This window comes from Polypterus senegalus, chromosome 1 (assembly GCF_016835505.1).
Source record: "Polypterus senegalus isolate Bchr_013 chromosome 1, ASM1683550v1, whole genome shotgun sequence".
Classification (NCBI taxonomy): domain Eukaryota; kingdom Metazoa; phylum Chordata; class Cladistia; order Polypteriformes; family Polypteridae; genus Polypterus; species Polypterus senegalus.
Genome location: NC_053154.1, coordinates 180,019,279 through 180,040,513, shown reverse-complemented (window position 1 = coordinate 180,040,513; position 21,235 = coordinate 180,019,279). Strand labels below are relative to the sequence as shown.

The following is a 21,235-nucleotide window of genomic DNA, read 5'->3' as shown; positions in this document are numbered from 1 at the left end:
CATCCATTACAGGTTTGTGAGAGCTGGGACCCATTCCAACATAAAGGCTAAAAAGAAAGGGGCTAGCACTTGATTGTGTAGTTAATCTATTGCAAAGCATGTACACAACTCACACTTGATAAGTCAACTTTAGAAATACTTGACCTAACATTCAAATCTTTTAATTGTGAGAGCGAACTGGAATAGTCAGTCAGTTATTATTCAACCCGCTATACTTTTTAACATGCACGTTATGCCTGGTTTCTAAATGTCTCTTAAGTTGGACAGGATGCCATGTGTGAAGGACTACAAGAACTATAAAGAGTGCATAAGGCTCACCTTCAGTTTATCTACAAGCTTGCAGAATAAAGTGTTACTGATGCACAATATCCTGACAACCTATACGCTCTTACATAAATGTTGTGCCATTTTGTGTGCCCCCAAGAATTTTCCAAGGGCAAACAACCCACTTTTAGAAAAACTGAGTTTATACAAAAATATTTTAAAATATTTGTGCAACATAAGCATATGGCTCAGTGTTTGCAAATGCTGTCTCATGGATCCAACATCCTTCACTGTATGTGAAGAATATACATCCTTTAACCCCTGTCTGTGTGTGTTTTTTGTTGTGTATAGTGATTTCTCCTCCACATTCTTAAAGATTTGCTGGTAAGGTTAATTGGTAACTAATTTACCCATGTAGTTGTGAATGTGAATAAGCCCTGTAAGAGACTGGTACCCTTCCCAGTGCTTAGTCCAGCTTTGCGCTTAATGCTGCTGGATAACCTTGAGTCCTCTTCAACATTTAACTGGACTAAGTATTAAAAATGTCATTTTATGCAGTACAAGTTAGTTTTCATCATTTATTGTAACAAGTCATTATTTTACTTTAAATCAGTCTTGAAAATATGTTTGTAAAAGAGAAAAACATTGATTCTAAAAATATTTTCTGCCAAAATATTAACTTTTTAATTTAATGATATATCAAAATTGGTGCATCTCACCTACCTTTATTAGTCGTGCAAAATATTCTCCATCAATATAGTTATCAGTTTTTAAATACAAATCCCTTAGTTCGCTGGCACCAACAGGATTATATTTGGCATTGAATTTATCAAAGCGGTGGAAAGTTTGTCTCCCCTAAAATGCATGATAATAGAACTCAGCATCAGCAATGTTTAACAAGTATACCAAATGTACATGCTACCATTTTACATTTTATTAAGAAATCCAGTAAAAATAACTCTTACAGCATGAACATCTAGTGAGTCAACTGTAAGATCATAGGGGTCCATGTGAAGGCTTTCAAACACCTGCTTCAGTGTCATCTGCTTTCCATTTTTTAATAAGACAGGCCTGTCTGCTTCTTCTTTGTAGGTATTCTGGATGAACATCAGCAGATGTTTTTGGTTCATACAAGCTGCTGCATGAATGTGTGTGTCCACCTGGAATAAAAAAAAAATGTGCATTTTATATACTGTGTAGAATTGAAACACTTTTCATGAATTTCACTTGAGATAAGAATATATTTGCATATTTTTGTGCAGAGGCAGAAATAAGACATACAGGAACCATGTATTATTTAGTTTAATTTTTCAGTACTTCACCTGTAATTTCTGTTCTGAGATAATGTAAAATACTAGAATAATTCTGTACAAGCAAGGTTGATAAACCAATGACAAAGTAAAATACCATACACCTCAGTAAAAGTACGCCTTATAAATGACCAACATTAGGCACATGTCAAAGGACAGGCTGAATACTTTTTGGACACAATTATTTTAAGTAACCTTCATACAGATAAATTAAATTGGTGATTGTATAGCATTTGACAGTTCTTTATAAGATATTTTTTATACTGTATGCATTTTTGATATATTAGTTTTATAAAATAACATATTATATATATATATATATATATATATATATATATATATATATATATATATATATATATAATAAAAACTGCTCAAAAAATTAAAGGAACACTTTTTAATCAGAGTATAGCATCAAGTTTATGAAACCTCTTTGATCTGGTCAGTTAAGTAGCAGAGGGGGTTGTTAATCAGTTTCAACTGCTTTGATGTTAATGAAATTAACAACAGGTGCACTAGAGGGGAAACAATAAGATGACCCCCAAAACAGGAATGGTTTAACAGGTGGAGGCCACTGACATTTTTCCCTCCTCATCTTTTCAGACTGTTTTTTCACTAGTTTTGCATTTGGCTACGGTCAGTGTCACTACTGGTAGCATGAGGCGATACCTGGACCCTACAGAGGTTGCACAGATAGTCCAACTTCTCCAGGATGGCACATCAATACGTGTCATTGCCAGAAGGTTTGCTGTGTCTCCCAGCACAGTTTCATGGGTATGGAGGAGACTCCAGGACACAGGCAGTTACTCTAGGACAGCTGGACAGGGCCGTAGAAGGTCCTTAACCCATCAGCAGGACTGATATCTGCTCCTTTGGGCAAGGAGGAACAGGATGAGCACTACCAGAACCCTACAAAATGACCTCCAACAGGCCACTGGTGTGAATGTCTGTGACCAAACAATCACAAACAGACTTCTTGAGGGCGGCCTGAGGGCAAGATGTCATCTAGTGGGCCCTGTGCTCACTGCCCGGCACCATGGAGCTCGATTGGCATTTGCCATAGAATACCAGAATTGGCAGATCCACCACTGGCCTCACGCTTTTCTCAGATGAGAGCAGGTTCACTCTAAGCACATGTGACAAACATGAAAGGGTCTGGAGAAGCCGTAGAGAACGTTATGCTAACTGTAATATCGTTCAGCATGACAGGTTTGGTGGTGGGTCAGTGATGGTCTGGGGAGGCATATCCATGGAGGGACGCACAGGCTAGAAAACTGTACCTTGACTGCCATTAGGTATCAGGATGAAATCCCTGGACCCATTGTCACACCCTATGCTGATGCAGTGGGTCTTGGGTTCCTCCTGGTGCACAACAATGCCTGGCCTTGAGTGGTGAGAGTTTGCATGTAGTTCCTGGAGGATGAAGGAATTGATACAATTGACTGACCCCCAAGCTCGCCTAACCTAAATCCAATAGAACACCTCTGGGACATAATGTTTCGGTCCATCTGGCACTACCAGGTTGCACCTCAGACTCTCCAGGAGCTCAGTGATGCCCTGGTCCAGATCTGGGAGGAAATCCCTCAGGATACCATCCGACATCTCATTAGGAGCATGCCCCGATGTTGTCAGGCATGCATACAAGCACATGGGGGCCATACAAACTACTGAGTATGATTCTGAGTTGCTGCAATGAAATTTCAGCAAAATGGGCTAGCCTGGCGCATCATTTTTTCACTTTGATTTTCTGGGTGTCCTTCCATTCAGCCCTCTGTAGGTTGGTAATTTTAATTTTCATCAAACGATGTGCTATCTGTTCATTCCCAATATAGATATCCAGCTTCATTTGTTTTCCCATTGAGATCTGATGTGTTTTCAAAGTGTTCCATTAATTTTTTTGAGCTGTTATATATATATATATATAATGTATGAGGGGCCGTTCAGGAAAAAAAGATTGGTTTGTAAATATATACATTGGTTCAGATATATATATCGGTTCAGATACATTGGTTTGAATATATACATTGGTTTTAATACATCCATTCAGATATATATTTCGGTTCAGATATATACATTGGTTGGGATATATTGGTTGAGATATATACATCGGTTTGAATACATCCGATAAGATATATACATTGGTTTAGATACATTGGTTGAGATATATATAAATTGGTTTGCATAGATCCGTTCTGATATATATACATTGGTTGAGATACATCCATTCAGATATATACATTGGTTTGAATACATCCGTTCAAATATATACATTGGTTGAGATATATATATTGGTTAAAATAGATTGGTTTAGATATATACATCGGTTCAGATACATCCGTTCTGATATATATATTGGTTCAGATAGATCCGTTCAGATATATACATTGGTTGGGGATTTATAGGCAGGCACAACGCGGCCACCCATGTTTAGCATCTCCCTTTCGCTTCATCATTGCTTCAACACTGTTGTAATTATTGTGCACATTTTATACAAGCAGCATATGACTGTCTGTCGCGTTTTGTTTCGTAAGCCCTCATGGTTGGGGGGTCCTCGATTTCAAAGCACTTTTTTTCCTTTCATTATTTAAAAACACTCGCACAGATACCCGCCTCTTAGCCTCGCTCCGTCCCGCCCCGGCTCATTGTACCCGCCTCACTCGCTCCCTCTTTTCCTACCCATGACAGATACTTCTCAAAAGCAGAGTTACCAGAAAGCATTAATTAGAACAATTAGAACAATTAGAACAATTAGAACAATCTAGACGAGAACAGGCCATTCAGCCCAACAAAGCTCGCCAGTCCTATTCACTTGCTTCCTCCAAGAAAACATCAAGTTGAGTTTTGAAAGTCCCTAACGTCTTACTGTCTACCACACTACTTGGTAACTTATTCCAAGTGTCTATCGTTCTTTGTGTAAAGAAAAACTTCCTAATGTTTGTGCGAAATTTACCCTTAACAAGTTTCCAACTGTGTCCCCGTGTTCTTGATGAGCTCATTTTAAAATACAAGTCTCGATCCACTGTACTAATTCCCTTCATAATTTTAAACACTTCAATCATGTCACCTCTTAATCTTCTTTTGCTTAAACTGTAAAGGCCCAGCTCTTTTAATCTTTCCTCATAATTCAACCCCTGTAGACCTGGAATCAGCCTAGTCGCTCTTCTCTGGACCTTTTCTAGTGCTGCTATGTCCTTTTTGTAGCCTGGAGACCAAAACTGCACACAGTACTCAAGATGAGGCCTCACCAGTGCATTATAAAGGTTGAGCATAACCTCCTTGGACTTGTACTCCACAGATCGTGCTATATAACCTAACATTCTGTTAGCCTTCTTAATGGCTTCTGAACACTGTTTGGAAGTTGATAGCTTGGAGTCCACTATGACTCCTAAATCCTTCTCATAAGGTGTACTCTCGATTTTTCGACCGCCCATTGTGTATTCAAACCTAATATTTTTACTTCCTATGTGTAATACTTTACATTTACTGACATTAAATTTCATCTGCCACAAATCTGCCCAAGCCTGTATGCTATCCAAGTCCTTCTGTAATGATATAACGGATTCCAAATTATCTGCTAATCCACCTATCTTGGTATCATCTGCAAACTTAACCAGCTTGTTACTTATATTCCTATCTAAATCATTTATATATATTAAAAATAGCAGCGGCCCTAGCACTGACCCCTGTGGAACACCACTCTTAACATCAGCCAGTTCTGATGAGGTTCCTCGCACCATCACCCTCTGCTTCCTGTGTCTGAGCCAATTCTGCACCCATCTAAAAACATCACCCTGAATTCCCACTTCTTTTAACTTGATGCCCAACCTCTCATGTGGCACCTTATCAAATGCTTTCTGAAAGTCCAGATAAATAATATCATAAGCTCCACTTTGATCGTATCCTTTTGTTGCCTCCTCATAGAATTCCAACCACATTGCAACCACAGTGCGTCCCATTTTTTCACCCCATGAGACGCTGGTTTATCATTGGTGGAAAGCCGCCCGGTGATATCTCTTATTCCGTACTGGCAGCATTTCATTAAAGGGCGATCTGTTTCAGCAAGGAACTTAGTCCTGTTTGCTGAAATGATGTTATGGAGGAAAACACTGGAATATCGCTGTTTCTTCTGAATGTTTATCAGTGACCAGGGACCAGAATTATCAGAATATTTCTGCTTCAGAAATAACTGATGTCTGTTTTTATTGTAAAACTGAGAAAACCACACACACGCGCGTACACAACACAAACACTCAGACCCACAAATCGTGGGTCGCACACACTACTGATTAAGCCACAGAAGCAAGTGAAAAGTAATGAACAATTTAGAATAAATTTACAAATTAAGTAAGGAGGAAAGAGTAAAATTATAATTGAAAAATTAATATTTTCACTACAACCTTCAACTAAAAGACAACAGCAGCCAAAAGAAGAAGACGGCAGTGTGCCCTGTCCAATTCTTTTTTATAATATTAATAGCCACCCCCACGTCTCCGCCCGTGTAGTAGTGAAACAGGACAAACTTTCAAAATCAATAAACAAAAAAGTATTGCTAGTTTAGCAGAGGCAAGGTACACTCCAAAACGCAGAGGTAGACTGACTCCCCACGCTTCCCTCTCCCCTGGTTCCGCAGCCTCTGTCTCAGATTAGCTCGAAAATATTCCTCCTGCAAACAAACTATGATTCTTAGTGCGACGAGTGAAGTCACAAAATCAACCGGAATGTTCAAGCATATTCTAAAAAAAAAACCAATCTAAATCCGTTTAGTTCTCTCTTGAAAAGCAGACAGACATTCATACAGACAGACATTGGATTTCAGAAGTATTTCCTCAGTATTCTACTCAGTTACCAGTGGTTGCAGTGCCCTGACAGCCAAAGCACCATAGTATAGAATCATATTTTAATGATAAACTGTTAATTTAATTAGTTTAAGCAGTGAATATACATTTGCAAAATTAATATTTAAATATTTTTTGTGTTTTAGGGTTGTAGCTAGTTTAGCAGCACTTTCTATATTTTTATTAGTGGTGTGAGAGGTGCAGGAGAAGAGAGGAGACAGGAAATAAAAAAAAGAGTTTTTTGGGGCAATAAGGTGAATATAATGAAGCTGCTGAGAGGGCTTTCTGGCTGTGCCTTTTTCATGTGCCTCTAACCTGCATCAATCAAATTAATCTTTTTGTAGTATTGCATAGCATGGCTCTCCATCAAAGTAGGTTTTCATGCAGAGTGAAATAGTGTTAAATAAAATGTAAATATAGTTCATCTCTTACATTGTTACTTTTATACTGTAAGAATTATTTTAACACTGGCAATCTCATTGTGTGCAGTTTGTGGGTTTTCAAATAAAGTATGATTAGTCTGTTTGATGACACACATATTGGGATTATAAAGCTCATTGAAAAACATTGATTCTATGTTTGTAGAGCAGAATTTCTTTTCCTGCTTAAAGTAGTCAGAAGTGACACAGTATTCATCAAAAATTTGCATCAGTCAGGGTGGTATGTCGATTTCTTTGAAAAAATGTGACTTCGCAACTGCAGTTGAACAGTTTTTTTTCACTGATACTAATTTTCCTGCCAATTTTACTCAATACCACTATCCCATTTTCCTGTACCAATTGGCTAAACAGAGGAACCAAGCTGGGAAAGATGTGCAGCAGTTCAGGGTGATAAAGGATAAAGATGGCAACATACTCACAAGCGAGGAGAGTGTGTTGAGCAGATGAAAAGAGTATTTTGAGAGGCTGATGAATGAAGAGAACAAGAGAGAGAGATAAGCTTGGATGATGTGGACATAGTGAATCAGGAAGTGCATCGGATTAGCAAGAAGGAAGTAAGGATAGCTATGAAGAGGATGAAAAAAGGAAAGGCCATTGGTCCAAATGACATACTTGTGGAAGCATGGAGGTGTTTAGGAAAAATGGCAGTGGAATTTTTAACCAGATTGTTTAATGCAATCTTGGAAAGTGAGAGGATGCCTGAAGAGTGGAGAAGTGTACTCATACTAATTTTTAAGCATTAAAGGGAGGTGCAGAGCTGTAGTAACTACAGAGGGATAAAATTGATGAACAATATCATGATTAGTGGTAGTATGGTTTCATGCCAGGAAACAGAACCACAATTGCAATATTTGCTCTGAGGATGTTGATGGAGAAGTATAGAGAAGGTCAGAAGAAGTTACATTATGTCTTTGTGGACCTGTAGAAAGCATATGACAGAGTGCCTAAAGAAGAGTTGTGGTATTGTATGAGGAAGCTGGAAGTGGCAGAGAAGTATGTAAGAATGTACAGGATATGTATGAGGGAAGTGTGACAGTGGTGAGGTCTGCTGTAGGAGTGATAGATGCATTCAAGATGGAGGTGGGATTACATCAGGTATTGTCTCTGAGCCCTTTCTTATTTGTAATGGTGATGGACAGATTGACAGATGAGATTAGACAGGAGTTCCCATGGTCTATGATGTTTGCTGATGACACTATAATCTGTAACGAGAGTAGGGAGCAGATTGAGGAGACCCTGGAGAGAGGAGAGGAATGAAGGCAGCAATGAGGGGGTAGGGCTGCCTAGATTTAGTATTCTGCAATAATCAGGACAGAGCTAGCTGAAGGTGGAGTAAAGGTGTTCAAACGATTAGGATCTAGTGACCACAGTATAATAGATTTACAGTGTTTTGGCAGAGTGCATATTCTAAACCAAAACCAGTTAAATTTAACTTTAGTAGGGCAAACTATGAGTACATGCTGCAAAGCCTAATGAAGATAAATCAGGATAAGCTTTGAAGTATGGAGAAAACTGGGGAAATGTAGGCCAGATTTTAAAATATTTTATGTTTAATACAAGACATTAAGTTCATCCCAAAATTCAGAAGCAGAAAGAATTTAAAGAATAAGAGTTTAAAAAGAAGTTACAATGGAAAAAAAACAGCTGTATAAAGCATATACTGTTAGACTAGTATATCATGCACTAACCACAGGGCATATAAAAGCATGAGATTAATGCTGAAAAAGGATATTAGAAAAGCTAAAAGACAGCTGGAGAGAAATGTAGCAGAGAAGATGAAAGATGACCAAAAGAGATTATTTCAATATTTCAGTAGTAAAAGAACAGTCAAGGAGGAACCAAATAGTATTGGGGACCATAAAGGTGAGGTAGAATATAAAGACATGTGAAATAGCAAAGGGTTTGAACTTGCATGTTGTTTATTTTATTTTGGTGAAGAAGTCATTAACCTACTAAGGAGGTGATTAGTGATTTGGATATTGTACAGGGAGAAGGCTAAATAGGCTAAAATCGCTAGGACCAGATTATATTTATCCTCAAGTGCTTAAGGAAGCAAAATGATCCTCAAGTAAAAGTTGAAGTACTTATGTACGAAAAGTGAAAGTTCAAGGCTTTGTCAAGAGAACACAATACATTTATTTTATTCTTAAACAACACACAAATAATATTTTTGCTACAGAATAATGAATCATGCAAATGTAATAATTCATTCGATCAGTACATAACTGTAGTCAGTGGCACAGTGATGACCTGAACTGTGGATATGAATTACACTGAGCCTTCCCTATTGGGACACCTGGTAGCAGTAAATGAGTCACCCTTAGTCCAGAGAGGGGAATAATAAAATACACAAATAAGAATAAAAAACAAAGTGAACATCTCATAACCATATCAATTGAATAAACGCACGATATAGTAAAACTGAGTGTAAAATCAACATAGAATGGGTTTATTATATTTCATTATTACATTTAAGTAAAGATGGATTTTAGAAGGGCAAACATTATATTAAACAGAAATCCAACAATTTAAGAAATGTTTTTTATTTTTAATATTAGAACTTTAGAACAATCTAGCCAAGAACAGGCCATTTAGCCAGACAAAGTTTGCCAGTTCTGTCCACTTAATTCTTCTAAAAAATAAAATCAAGTCTAGTTTTGAAAGTTGCTAAAGTCTTACTGTAGCAAGTATTCACCCAAGAAAGCTGTGGTTTACTTTGCTCAATTTGATATCGTTAAACTACCCACTCACACACTAATTTAAACTATAAATTTAACCACAATTAAACACAAGGCATGTTATTAACTCTCCAGCAAAAACGTACTGTAAAATGTGAGCGTAAATAAATAATGTGTCACAAAATATGGTTTTTGTTGCTTATTTATTTTAATTTTGTCTGTAATATCCCACCAAACACATCATGAAATATGGCTTAAAATAAAACTGTTACTTTTCACTCATCAAAGTTGATTGGGTGGGCCCTAGAAAGGGTGGGCTCCAGCACACACTATGTATTGATTGGCGAGTCATTTTCTGTAGATTGTTTAGGCTGTAGCAACCAAGGGGCACACCAACTCCCCAAACACGACTCAGACAGATGGGCTTTATTAGCATGGGAAAAACACTTTTCAATCATTCCCATCTGCTCAACCCAGTACAATAAAGCACAATAAACAGCACACAGTAATACATTTTTTCTTTCCTTTTCTCTCTTTCACTCTCTGTATCTCTCTTCCACCTCTACTTCTCCTCTAGCAAGCTTCAACTCTCTTCCTCTAGTCTCTAGCTCCTCCAGTGAAGTGAGACTGTCCTGTTTATGCTGCACCTGGTAGCACTTCAGGTGGCCCATTAGCATTATCTGTAAGTACTTCAAGGTGTGGTGGAAGCCCAAAGTAGGGCTCTGCAGCTCCTGTGGTGGTCCCCGTGGAACCAAACAGGGCTGTGCCAAACTCCAACTCCCATGGAGCCCTGCAGGAAATCGAGGCAACACTACAACCCACGAGGGCTGCCAACTAGCACTCCGGGGTAGGCTGTACCCTGTGCACATCTGCTCCCGCCCAGGTCCTTCCTTTACAAAAAGCCAGCCAGCCGGGAAAAAGCCCCTGCCATCTGTCACAGCGCCTAATTCAGTATGTCAGTGTGGGAGATAAAGGTTGATGAAATAGACAAAATTTATTTAGAAAAATGGTAAATACTACTGAAATTTATTCTGCCAAAGTTATCACATATTTTAGAGAGAAAACTGAAGATTTATCAGAAGAAATTATAATGTTGGCAGCCATGTTAAACTGTGATATTGATTAAGCTATTTTTGAAAACCTCAAAGAACTGATAAGATACAGAAAAGAAAGTCTCATATTTGCCGCTGATCAGAGCTCTAAAGTTGTTTGAAAAAGTACCTGCAAATATACATATGACTTTAGACTTGTAAAATAAGGGAGAAATATTTAGTTCAAAATATTAGTTGTTACTGCTTTGGGCTTTCTGTGTCAAAGTGTCTAAACTGATACAGGTGCAGCTCACTGTAATCTCCCACTGGCTCATTCGTCTTGTGATCTTCATCTCTGATACACCATATAGATCTGAAATATGTTGTACTTTTAAACTACAGTACATTAAAAATGTGTTCTATTAACTCAGCTGGAATGTCAGGTCAGGTAACCTCGTCACGTGAACTGGCATGTAGCCCAGTCCGCTGCACCAGTTCTTCAATGTTTTTAAAAATAGTTTCATCAATATCATAGTCTAAAAGGGCCACCAACATTAGAATTTTTTCTGATATATTTTCAATTTTCTCTCTGAGAAATGTAATAACTTTGGCAAAATCCATTTCATCAGCAGTAATAAGCATTTTTATAAATAATTCTTGTGCTATCTTATTTACCTCCATCTCCCGTACTGACATATTGAATTAGGCATGAGCAATCTACAGAAGATGATTCATCAATTAAAACATGGTATGTGCTAGAGCCCACCCTCTCAACTTGGAAGAGTAAAAGTGACAGTTTTATTTCAAGTTGTATTTCATGATGCGTTTGGAGGGATGTTACGGAGAAAATGAAATAAATAAATAAGCAGCAAAAAAAAAAAAATTGTGATACATTAATTTATTTATGCTTACATTTCTTGACACATTTATTTATTTATGCTCAGATTTCACAGTACTTTTATTTATTTGCACAATTATTTATTTTATTTTGTCCAAAATATTCTTCCATATATAAGCATTAAACTAACTTGCATTAATATTACACTAAAATAATTCAACTTCAATTCAACTTAACAAATCCGAGAGTCAATATTCCCCTGAAGAATGCTCTAGGCAGGAATTAATTCTGTGAAATTTAAACGCTTTCTCCTGAATCTCTTAAAGTACTAATAAAAAGGACAACTCAGAGAAAATAAAAGTCACGGTGCAGCAATTACCTAATAATTCTCCAAGACAAAATATACCACTACTCAGATTTCACCCTTGCACACAAAAGTAGAATATTCACGTAATAAGCCAGCTATATTTCTCCTTATATATTGTGACTCTAGTAGATTCTGGCTGGGAGGACAGGTTTCTATTAACTTTCCTTGATCTCAAATGCCATAAGGTCTCAACAAAAATTCTTATCTGTACTTGAAGGAAAGCTAAAAGCCCTTTTATAAGCTTTCACATAACAAAGGACAGCTAGACCTTGGCATTTTTCCCCTCACCCCCTAGAAGGTCCAAGATCTTGTTGAATCCTCAGTCTGTCTTTTTCCAGTTAATCAATAACTTTCATGGCCAGGCTCAATCTTGCGTTTCAGTAATTGGGCTCATAAGAATTTGCTGCAATATATTGTGCATATAACTTATGGATATTGTTCACACAATATATAAATTGTGGTCTCAAGATAGTACTTGTGCCCATAAAATCTTGTTTGCACAAGATTAAAAAGACACTGCTTTTTGGGATTTCAGGGGCTCCATATAAGACAGCTTAAGAAGAGAAAAAACACTTATTCATTAAGCTTCTTAAAATTTGTAGGTGAATTCTTGAAAGCAGAGGTTTCTTTAGCTTCTGTTTTCACTTACAACCATGGGAAAATACACATTCAATGTCCATGTTTCAAAAGTAAGCAGGTAGCATAGGAATGACTCACGAAATGAGCATTGGAAGGTATGCTATGGCACTTCTATTTGTGAATGATATATGACATTGTATAGCATTCTGTTGTCAGAACAACGCTGAAATATAACCTGAGTTGACAACATACCTTATAGTTCTCTTTTATTAATTTATAATAGTTTGATCTGTGTAAGAAGTAACAATGACTTATTGGAAAATGCAATAAATTAAAAAGTATGCTATTTGACCTTAAAAGGTAATGGCAAAAAGTAAAAGTGGCCCTAAACGAAACTTACTCAAGTAAAGAATAAAGGGCTGAAAAATGTACTTAAATAAAATAACAAAGTAGTTGTACTTTGTTATTTTGCACCTCTGTACATACTGTATATATATATATATATATATATATATATATATATATATATATATATATATATATATATATACAGTATGTACAGAGGTGCAAAATAACAAAGTACAACTACTTATATATATATATATTGTCAGAGGTGCCAGGGGAGACGACCCGGCCAGGATGCCAGGAAGGACCAGAAGAGGGCGTGCGCCTGCCTTGGATCATGTGGGGGCCGCCACCCTGGTTGCTTTGGGGGCCACGGGTTGAGGGTATGGAAGCCCAACCCTGTAGTGGCCCGTGGTCACCGCTAGGGGGCGCCCCCATGCCTTTGGAGCTCTGGACCTCAGCACTTCCGCCACACCAGGAAGTGCTGGGGGAAGAAGAGCAGGGACACCCGGAGTGCTTCCAGGGATGCAGCCGGCACTTCCGCCACACAGGGGCGTGTCGGCGGGTGATTGCCGGAACCCACCTGGAGCACATCCGGGTGATAATAAAAGGGGCCGGAGGAATAAACATGTTTGTGGGTGAAATGAAGGTGTCCGCCTGTCAGTGTCTGGGTCAGTCTCCACAATGGCGCCCAAACAGGGACAGTCTGTCTGTTACAAGACGGGGACCCCTAAATAAATATTTTGTGGATAGCCCGGCGCAGCAGGTGCGCCCACACACGTGCCGTGGGTGCGGCGTGCCCACAACCCCGGAACAAGGAGTCGGCCAGCAGACCGCTGCCGGAAAGCGGAGGACTGGTTCTCACCTGGTGCAGGAGAAAGACAACGGCCAGGGCAAGAGTGCAGCGGGCTCCGACGAGCGTGCCGGTGTTGGAGATGCCCGAGACGGCGTATCGTCCAGTGAAGCCATGCCGGGGACGTTTCCTCGTGCAGACGGGATCCGGGAGGTAAGTTCCCTGCTTGTTGGCAACAGGCCCTGTGGGGCCGAATGTGTTCTTTATCTTCAGAGCAGGGGCTGCCCGGATCCGCGTCAGTGGCGGGGGCATGTCGTTTTGTGGGGCTCCAGCGGCGCGGCAGCAGCTACGAGGCTGTGGAAAGGGAGCCGCTGCCATTCGTAAAAGCCCAAAAAGGCCACTGCACCAGGAAGAGGAGAGCCAAGGTGGCCGCGGACCGGAAGTCCCACCCGCTGACAGGCACGGGATTGGCCGGTGTGTCTTGTGTGCCCACCAATGACTGTATAGAGGTGGGACCAAGGAATGTCCGTCTCGTGCCCGGGAGAGACCCGATTAGGCCAGAGGAAGAGGCCCACAGGAAGTTGCCGGCGTGTGTTGCTGACAGACAGGTGAGCTCACCGTCGGCTGACTTCCTGTCTTTGCCGGTTGCTCTGCGTGAGCTGGAGGCCTGCCTTCAGCCTGCAGAGCAGCGGTTGTTACAGGTGCTACGTGCCCTCTGGGCAGAATTGCAAGTACTGTAGAGGAAGGCGGTCGCATCGATAGAAGTGCTACAGATGGCAAAGAGACGGCGCAACATTGGATTCTTCAGCCGGAAAGGTACGGCGGGGATGGTGAGTACAGCTGACCCCGTATAGCATGAAGGAGACTCTGCCGAACTTGGTTGTGATGTTAACGAGCAGTATCGAGTACGCAGTTCTCCAACAACGGACGCCGCAGGGAGTGCTGTGCGCGAAGTGAGGAGGGAGAGATCGCAGGGGCTGGCAAGACAAGGGCTGATGAGTGCCCTGGGTCCTAGCGCCCTATGTTCCGAGCCCGCGGCAGTACCTCGTCCCTCTGTAGGGACGCATACGGGATCAGATCTGAGCGCTTGCCATGCTCAGACCCAGACCGTCATTGCGTCCCAGAGGAAAAGGAGGAATCGAGGGAAAAATGCAGGTTCCTCCAATACGGGAGGACGTGAGGCAGGCAGCTCACGTCCGGTTGCTGGCCACCCTCTGCAGGGTCAGAGGGAACCCACAAAGTCAGCGCGGTGGAAACGACTGCAGGCGGTCCCGTTGTGTACATCAACAGGAGGGACACGGAACCCACGGAGGGGGCGCTGAACAGGCAAGTGCCGTGGTGCCTCTCAGGGGGGGTAGCACTGCCAGTGCATGGCAAAGTGGGATACCAGGGAAGGGTGTCCAGGCAGCGGCTCTGCCCCTTTGTTTCTGTGTGTTGCAAGACCGGACCCTGGAAGTGCAATAGGACCTGCTTTGTTGGAAACCTGCCCTCATGCGACAGGCCGTCTGACGGGAGGACTCTCCGCTGGGGAGGGGGTGCCGCCACAGCTGGCGGAGGCTACGAAGGGGCAAGTGGCTCCAACCACAGGGGCATGAAAACCTCAGAGGGGGTGCCAAAGGAGTGGGCCCTGGGGTGCTGGTAAGAGGGTGGAGCGCTGCCTGTGCGAGGTACAGGAGGATGCCAGGTGGTGGTGTCCAGGTAGTGTCTCCACCCCTATGCCTGTTTGGATAATAGGACTGGACCCTGGTAAGCGAGGGGGTAAGCTGCCCTCGCGGGATGTGCCGCTCCTCCCAAGTGGTCTTCGCTGGCAGTGGGGCACTTTCAGAGGTGGCTGAGGTGGCGACCCGGCCGGGATGCCAGGAAGAACCTGAAGAGGGTGTGCGCCTGCCTTGGATCACATGGGGGCTGCCACCCTGGTTGCTTTGGGGGCCACGGGTTGAGGGCATGGAAGCCCAACCCTGTAGGGACCCATGGTCTCCGCCATGGGACGCCCCCATGCCTTTGGAGCCCTGGATCTCAGCACTTCTGCCACACCAGGAAGTGCTGGGGAGAAGAAGAGCAGGGACACCCGCAGTGCTTCCAGGGATGCAGCCGGCACTTCCGCCACATAGGGGCGTATCGGCGGGTGATTGCCGGAACCCACCTGGAACACATCCAGGTGATAATAAAAGGGGCCGGCTCCCTTCATTCGAGGCGAGAGTCGGGAGTGGAGTGGACTGAGCTGAAGGAGGCAAGGAGGCGGCCTGAAGAGGAAAGTGAAGACATTGTTGTGAGGCCAGGACTTTGGGGGTTTTTGGTGCACTTTTGAACTGTATATATTTGTAAATAAACGTGTTTGTGGGTGAAATGAACATGTCCACCTGTCTGGGTCAGTCTCCACAATATATATATATATATATATATATATATAAACCATTGGCACATGCTTTCTTTAAATCTTCAGACACTAGGCAAATTCCTAACAACTTTGGGCAAGCAAATAGTATGCAAAAGAATAAAATGGGTGATCAGGCTGGTCCAAGTTGACTATTGGTCAGTAAGCTTAACATGCATCACAGGTAAATTAACAGAAGCAATTATTTGAGCAGCACATGTCTACAACCGGAGTATTAGCAAATACGCAATATACTGTAGGTTCATACGAGGAGGGTCATGATCCATAATGGTGAGGTGAAGGGAACTTTTTTAGAATTAGGTGAAGTCCCTCAGGGATCACCAGTGCTGCTGAGTGCATACATGATCTGGACAAGAATATAATTAATATGCTGATTAAGTTTGCAGATGACATCAAACTAGCTGGATGGGCAGAAAATCTACAATCAGTTAACTCTTTACAGATGAATAGCTGAACAGACAGATAGCATGCAGGTTTGGGCATATTTGTAGCAGATAATATTTAATATAAAAGTAAAGTAATACATATAGGAAGTAAAAATGTTAGAATTTAATACACAATTGGAACTCTGAAAGTTTAAAGTTTTACCTTAAGAAAAGGTCCTAGGAGTCACAGTGGACTAATCATTATCTGCCTCCAGACAGTGTATAGAAGTAAGGATATTAAGTTATATATCACGATGTATGAAGTACAAGTCAAGGGAATTTATGCTTAAGTTATATAATGCACTAGTGTGAGGCCTCCCTCTGAGTGTTATGTTCAGTTTTGAGTCTCCATATTACAAAAAAGACATAGCAGTGCTAGAGAATGTCCAGTGAAGAGCGACTAAGATAATTCTTTAACTAAGAGGTTTGAGGAGAGATTGAAGGAGTTGAATATTTTTATCAGTTTAAGCAAACAGAGATTAACAGAGGACTTAATTGAAGGTTTAATATTATGAAATTAATTAATAAATTAGAGTTTAGTTATAGTTTTTTAAAAATAAATTCTGCAACAAGAAAACAGTGACATGGTTGAACTATTGTTAAAGGCAGATTTGTCACAAATGTTAGAATGTTTTTCTTCATGTAAAGAACCATAGACACATGGAAAAAATTACAAGTAGTGTGGTGGAGAGTAGGACTTCAGACGCCTTCAAATCTTAACTTGATGATATTTTGGACAGTCTAGGTCAGGGGTGGGCAATGTTGGTCCTGTAGGGTCGCAGTGGCTGCAGGTTTTCATTCTAGCCCAACTGCTTAATTAGAAACCAATCCTTGCCAATTTCAGACTTTATTTAATTTTATTGCTTGTTAGTCTGCAATGTTAGGCTCTTATATTGTAGAATTTTTTTCTTTTCCAAGGATATCCCCCAAATGATTTGAAGCCTAAAATGGATAATCTTCAGTCTGTTACATTTTTCTTTTAAGTATTTTATTAAATCAAACAGTGCATGATGAACACACACAGATGCAAATGGAAAAAAAGAAAAGAGAACTGCTGGCTGCTTTGTCATTTACATTTTATTGCTAATAAGGAGCCATTAAAACACTGAATGCAGTGGTTCAAGATTGAAATAAGCAATTAAGGGTGGGTAACCTTAACACGCGAGACCACTTAAATGAAGCATCAAAATGTCACTTGAGCAGTAAGTTCTTCATCAGCAATAATTGACTTCTCATTAAGAAACTGGGTTGGAACAAAAACCTGCAGCCACTGCGGCTCTCCATGACCGACATTGACCACCCCTGGTCTAGGTGAATAGGCTGCACAAGTTAGTTAAGCTGAATGGTCTATTCTTATCACAATTTTTCTAATGTTCTAATGCTTACTTCATTTACTGCGGTTTCTCTAAACTCATATTTAAGTGCCCTCATTATTTTATACTTTAATTTTCATTGTTTCTCATCAGATCCCAAAGTAGTATCTTAAAAGGAAATTTTTTTGAGACTTGTTTTCATTTCACCGGTGAAAGGTTCTCACTTCTCATCAATCATCTCTCAAGCCTTTAAATAATGGGCAAAAGAGCTTGGTAAGAGAATAGTAAGACAAGAATGAATGAAACTATCACTGTTCATTATTGAGAAACTGGCCCACAGTCTTGAGTCCATAGTAATAATCGTTCCTCCAATAATAATATCCAACAGAGTGCTACTGCTCAAGTGTGATAAACATATATTATATAACATAACATATAACATAACATATACTCCCCTGCAGAACAATGCTATCTTTTTCTGCAAGACTCCTAATAAACCTTGCTAATAAAAAAAGTCTTCATCATTAAATCAGAATATAATTTTGTTCAATTTACTTGCCTTTCTAACATTATAAAAGTCTCTATGGGGAACACTTTTCAGTTCCTTCAGTTCAGCCATTTCATTTAACATTTCATGCAAATAGAACTTAGATTCCAAAAAATTAAGTCTTCGATGGCAGTATGTCTTTCTGTGGGAAAAATAGAAAGTTCAAATTATAAAGTATGCTACTATTAGACCATTTATTAAACTCACATTAATCTTATGCTGGATGAATCAATATATTTTACATATTTTTAAAGCTTTGATTAAAAAGATGGTTACTTATGCAGATGAATGTCTTAATGACTTAATGATAAAAAGTTGCAGAAGTGCATTTCACTTGGGTATATATCAGCAAGTTATAAAATGACTATAAAAAAATAAAATGTTTATTTTTATTGACAGTCACAGATGAAGCACTTTAAAGAAGTAAAGTAAAAATAGTGATATGCAGCAGTTTTTTTTTTAAATCTTGGAGTAGGACATTCAGTACATTGTGCTGTATTTGAATCTAAACATCATTTCTAATGCCATTTTTCCACTAGGACCAGAAACCAGAATGAGGAAAAGAGCATTGGTTTTAGGTTATGTTTTCAAAAAAGAACCCCTTAGGAGGTGTTGCATTCTTACTAGCAAGCAGAAAGAAGGAAAATTATGGTGATGCTAATTGTTCTTAAAAAAATTGTGGTTGTGCTGTTTTTTACCCTTTTTTATGCTGCACAGCATACTTATACACAGAGCATTATATTACATATTGAAATTTACAATTGTGTTCAACACTATTAATAATTACTTGGCACTTGATTTGTACACCAGTATACTGTTACTTTTATTAGACTATGCACTAGTTCATCCATGCATCCATCTTGTACAGAACAGGGTCATGGAAAAGTTCATGCCTTGTGCTTCATGTTTCATGAACACTATGCATAAAACACAGATATTACACAAAGTATGTGAAATGCAAACAACTACACTGATTCTTTGAAAATGGTGTGCACTAAAATAATTCAGGTACCGACTTATCACTAACTATGATAACATGGGTTGTAACTAATAAAGAAACTGTCACATCTTCAAGAACTCACTGAGGCATTACAAGGCCAATGAGAGTTTAAAATGAAAAACAGATGTGAACTATATCAAGAAATGTTTCTAAAAAGCTTTGATAAAGCCACAGATGCCAGGGTATGTTCTGGACCCTAATGACCCTAACCAAAAATAATGGTAAATTTAATAAATCATTTGATTTCTGTATGTTCCAATGATGTTGTATTATGTTTTGTCTGGACAATACTCAGTATCACATAATGTTAATATCTCAAAAAAATAATTCAAAGGTTAAGCAGAAGATGTGTGCTCAGGAGACTAAAGTACCAAAAGGAAAAGTTAATATTGTTATTAGGGGGAGCATGCTATTGAAGCGGTTTCCAAGTTCAGTCCTAGGGGACCCCGTGACTGCAGTTTTTTGTTCCAAACCAGTTTTACAATCTACGAGTTGTTTTACCTTTAACTGATCTCATTGTTTAATTATCTGGATGTTAATCAGGCAATATTACCAGAATAGATCTACAATAAGCCAGGTCTCCAAATGAGGCACTCTATAGGAAAAGACAGGATTTGCAGAGTCAGTGGGTAACCGATGTTCTACTGTATATTACTTGAAACTGGTAAAAATCTAATTCTCACTTGGAGGATCTGTTCAAAACTTTTTGGTGGGATACAATCTGTAACAATTTAGAATAAGCTTTCATTTCCAGGAAAAGGATACCCTTCTTTTCTTGCTCCTTTTATAGAGTAGTTGCAGTTGCTGACTCCTCTCTCTTTGTCTTTGGTGGGCTTCGAATTTTGCTTTTATATGTTACATTTGTCTTCATTATAAAAAATGTATACATAAAAACATAATTAACTGGTCTTTTTTATTTTCATATTCTACATTTATAAAAAAAGGGGTAGCATGAGATGTATTGTACAATCATACAAAACTGAAAAATATTTGTATTTTGCCATAATTTTATCTCACTTCTGTTTCCGTTCCTATTAATTTAGTTTTGGAGGAGTTTGCTTTATTAATTCTATCCCGATAATGACAATTAACAAGTAGATGTCAGGGCAAATGACACTGAATGTTGAAAGGTTTCAATTACTTCAGTGTCATACTGATTAGCATTGTTACAACTGTAGAAAATAATGTTAAAAAAGAGGATAAAATACATAAATTTATCTCCATGTAACATATTTAAATGTTTGCTACATTCAAATACAATTTAGCAATCCAGTTTTGAAACTGTCAAGTCAAACTTCTCATTATTCTGTGTCATTTAACCCTTGTACATTAACTATTAACTATTTACCTAGTTAATAGTTAATTGTTATGATTAGAATTCAAAAAGGTAGTAAAGTCTACAGAAAAGGTGAATTAATTCAAAAAAATTCAAAAGTTAGAAATTAAAACTACTGCAACAAACAAATATGTATAAATTTATTAGATATTTAAATATCATACCACTGCTCTTTTCTAAATGCAGAATAGAACAAATACCGGCTAATTAAAAATCAAGGATAATTAGATGTAAAAATGACTGACTGATTGTGAAACTGGTTGGAATCAAAACCTGTAGAGTGACTGAACTTGGAAACCACTGGAAAAATGTCTTATATTATACTATAGTATAAGTATCAATAGAGAAGGTAAGGGAAATAAATCTTCAAAACAAGTAGTGCTAAACCAAATTTGTAGTCAAAACATTGCTGAAAGACATATTACTACCTTGTTTTAATTACCCCTAACTACCTCTGAAGAAAGATGCTATTTTGAATAGAATGCAAAACCTCTATACAAGCTGCTGGGTACTGTCATCTTAAATAGGAGGAGCGTGATAACATGACACACACTAGGTGATCTCTGGATCAAGTCTTCAGCAATGGGCATAGAAACCAACAGCTATGCAAAAATAGAAGATGACCACACAAAAAAGAAAACATATGTTCTTTTTAGAATAACAATATAGTATTTAAATTCCCTAAAATTCATTTGTAAATTTCCAAAAATGGAGTGAATAACCTCATGGGTGTCAACAC

The 21,235-nt window shown here is 39.2% G+C and overlaps 1 protein-coding gene across 3 annotated transcripts in view; it reads right to left on the bottom strand.

Annotated features, from left to right (window-relative positions):
* Positions 1-21,235, bottom strand: part of LOC120535743 (AMP deaminase 3-like) — a 187,899-nt gene that overhangs the window by 13,267 nt on the left and 153,397 nt on the right. For all 3 annotated transcript variants that reach the window (XM_039763779.1, XM_039763788.1, XM_039763796.1), the window contains 3 exons: positions 18,173-18,302; positions 1,230-1,424; positions 988-1,119 (listed from right to left, as the gene is read on the bottom strand). In XM_039763779.1, the coding sequence (XP_039619713.1) occupies positions 988-1,119; positions 1,230-1,424; positions 18,173-18,302 (457 nt within the window). The remainder of the gene's footprint in view (positions 1-987; positions 1,120-1,229; positions 1,425-18,172; positions 18,303-21,235) is intronic.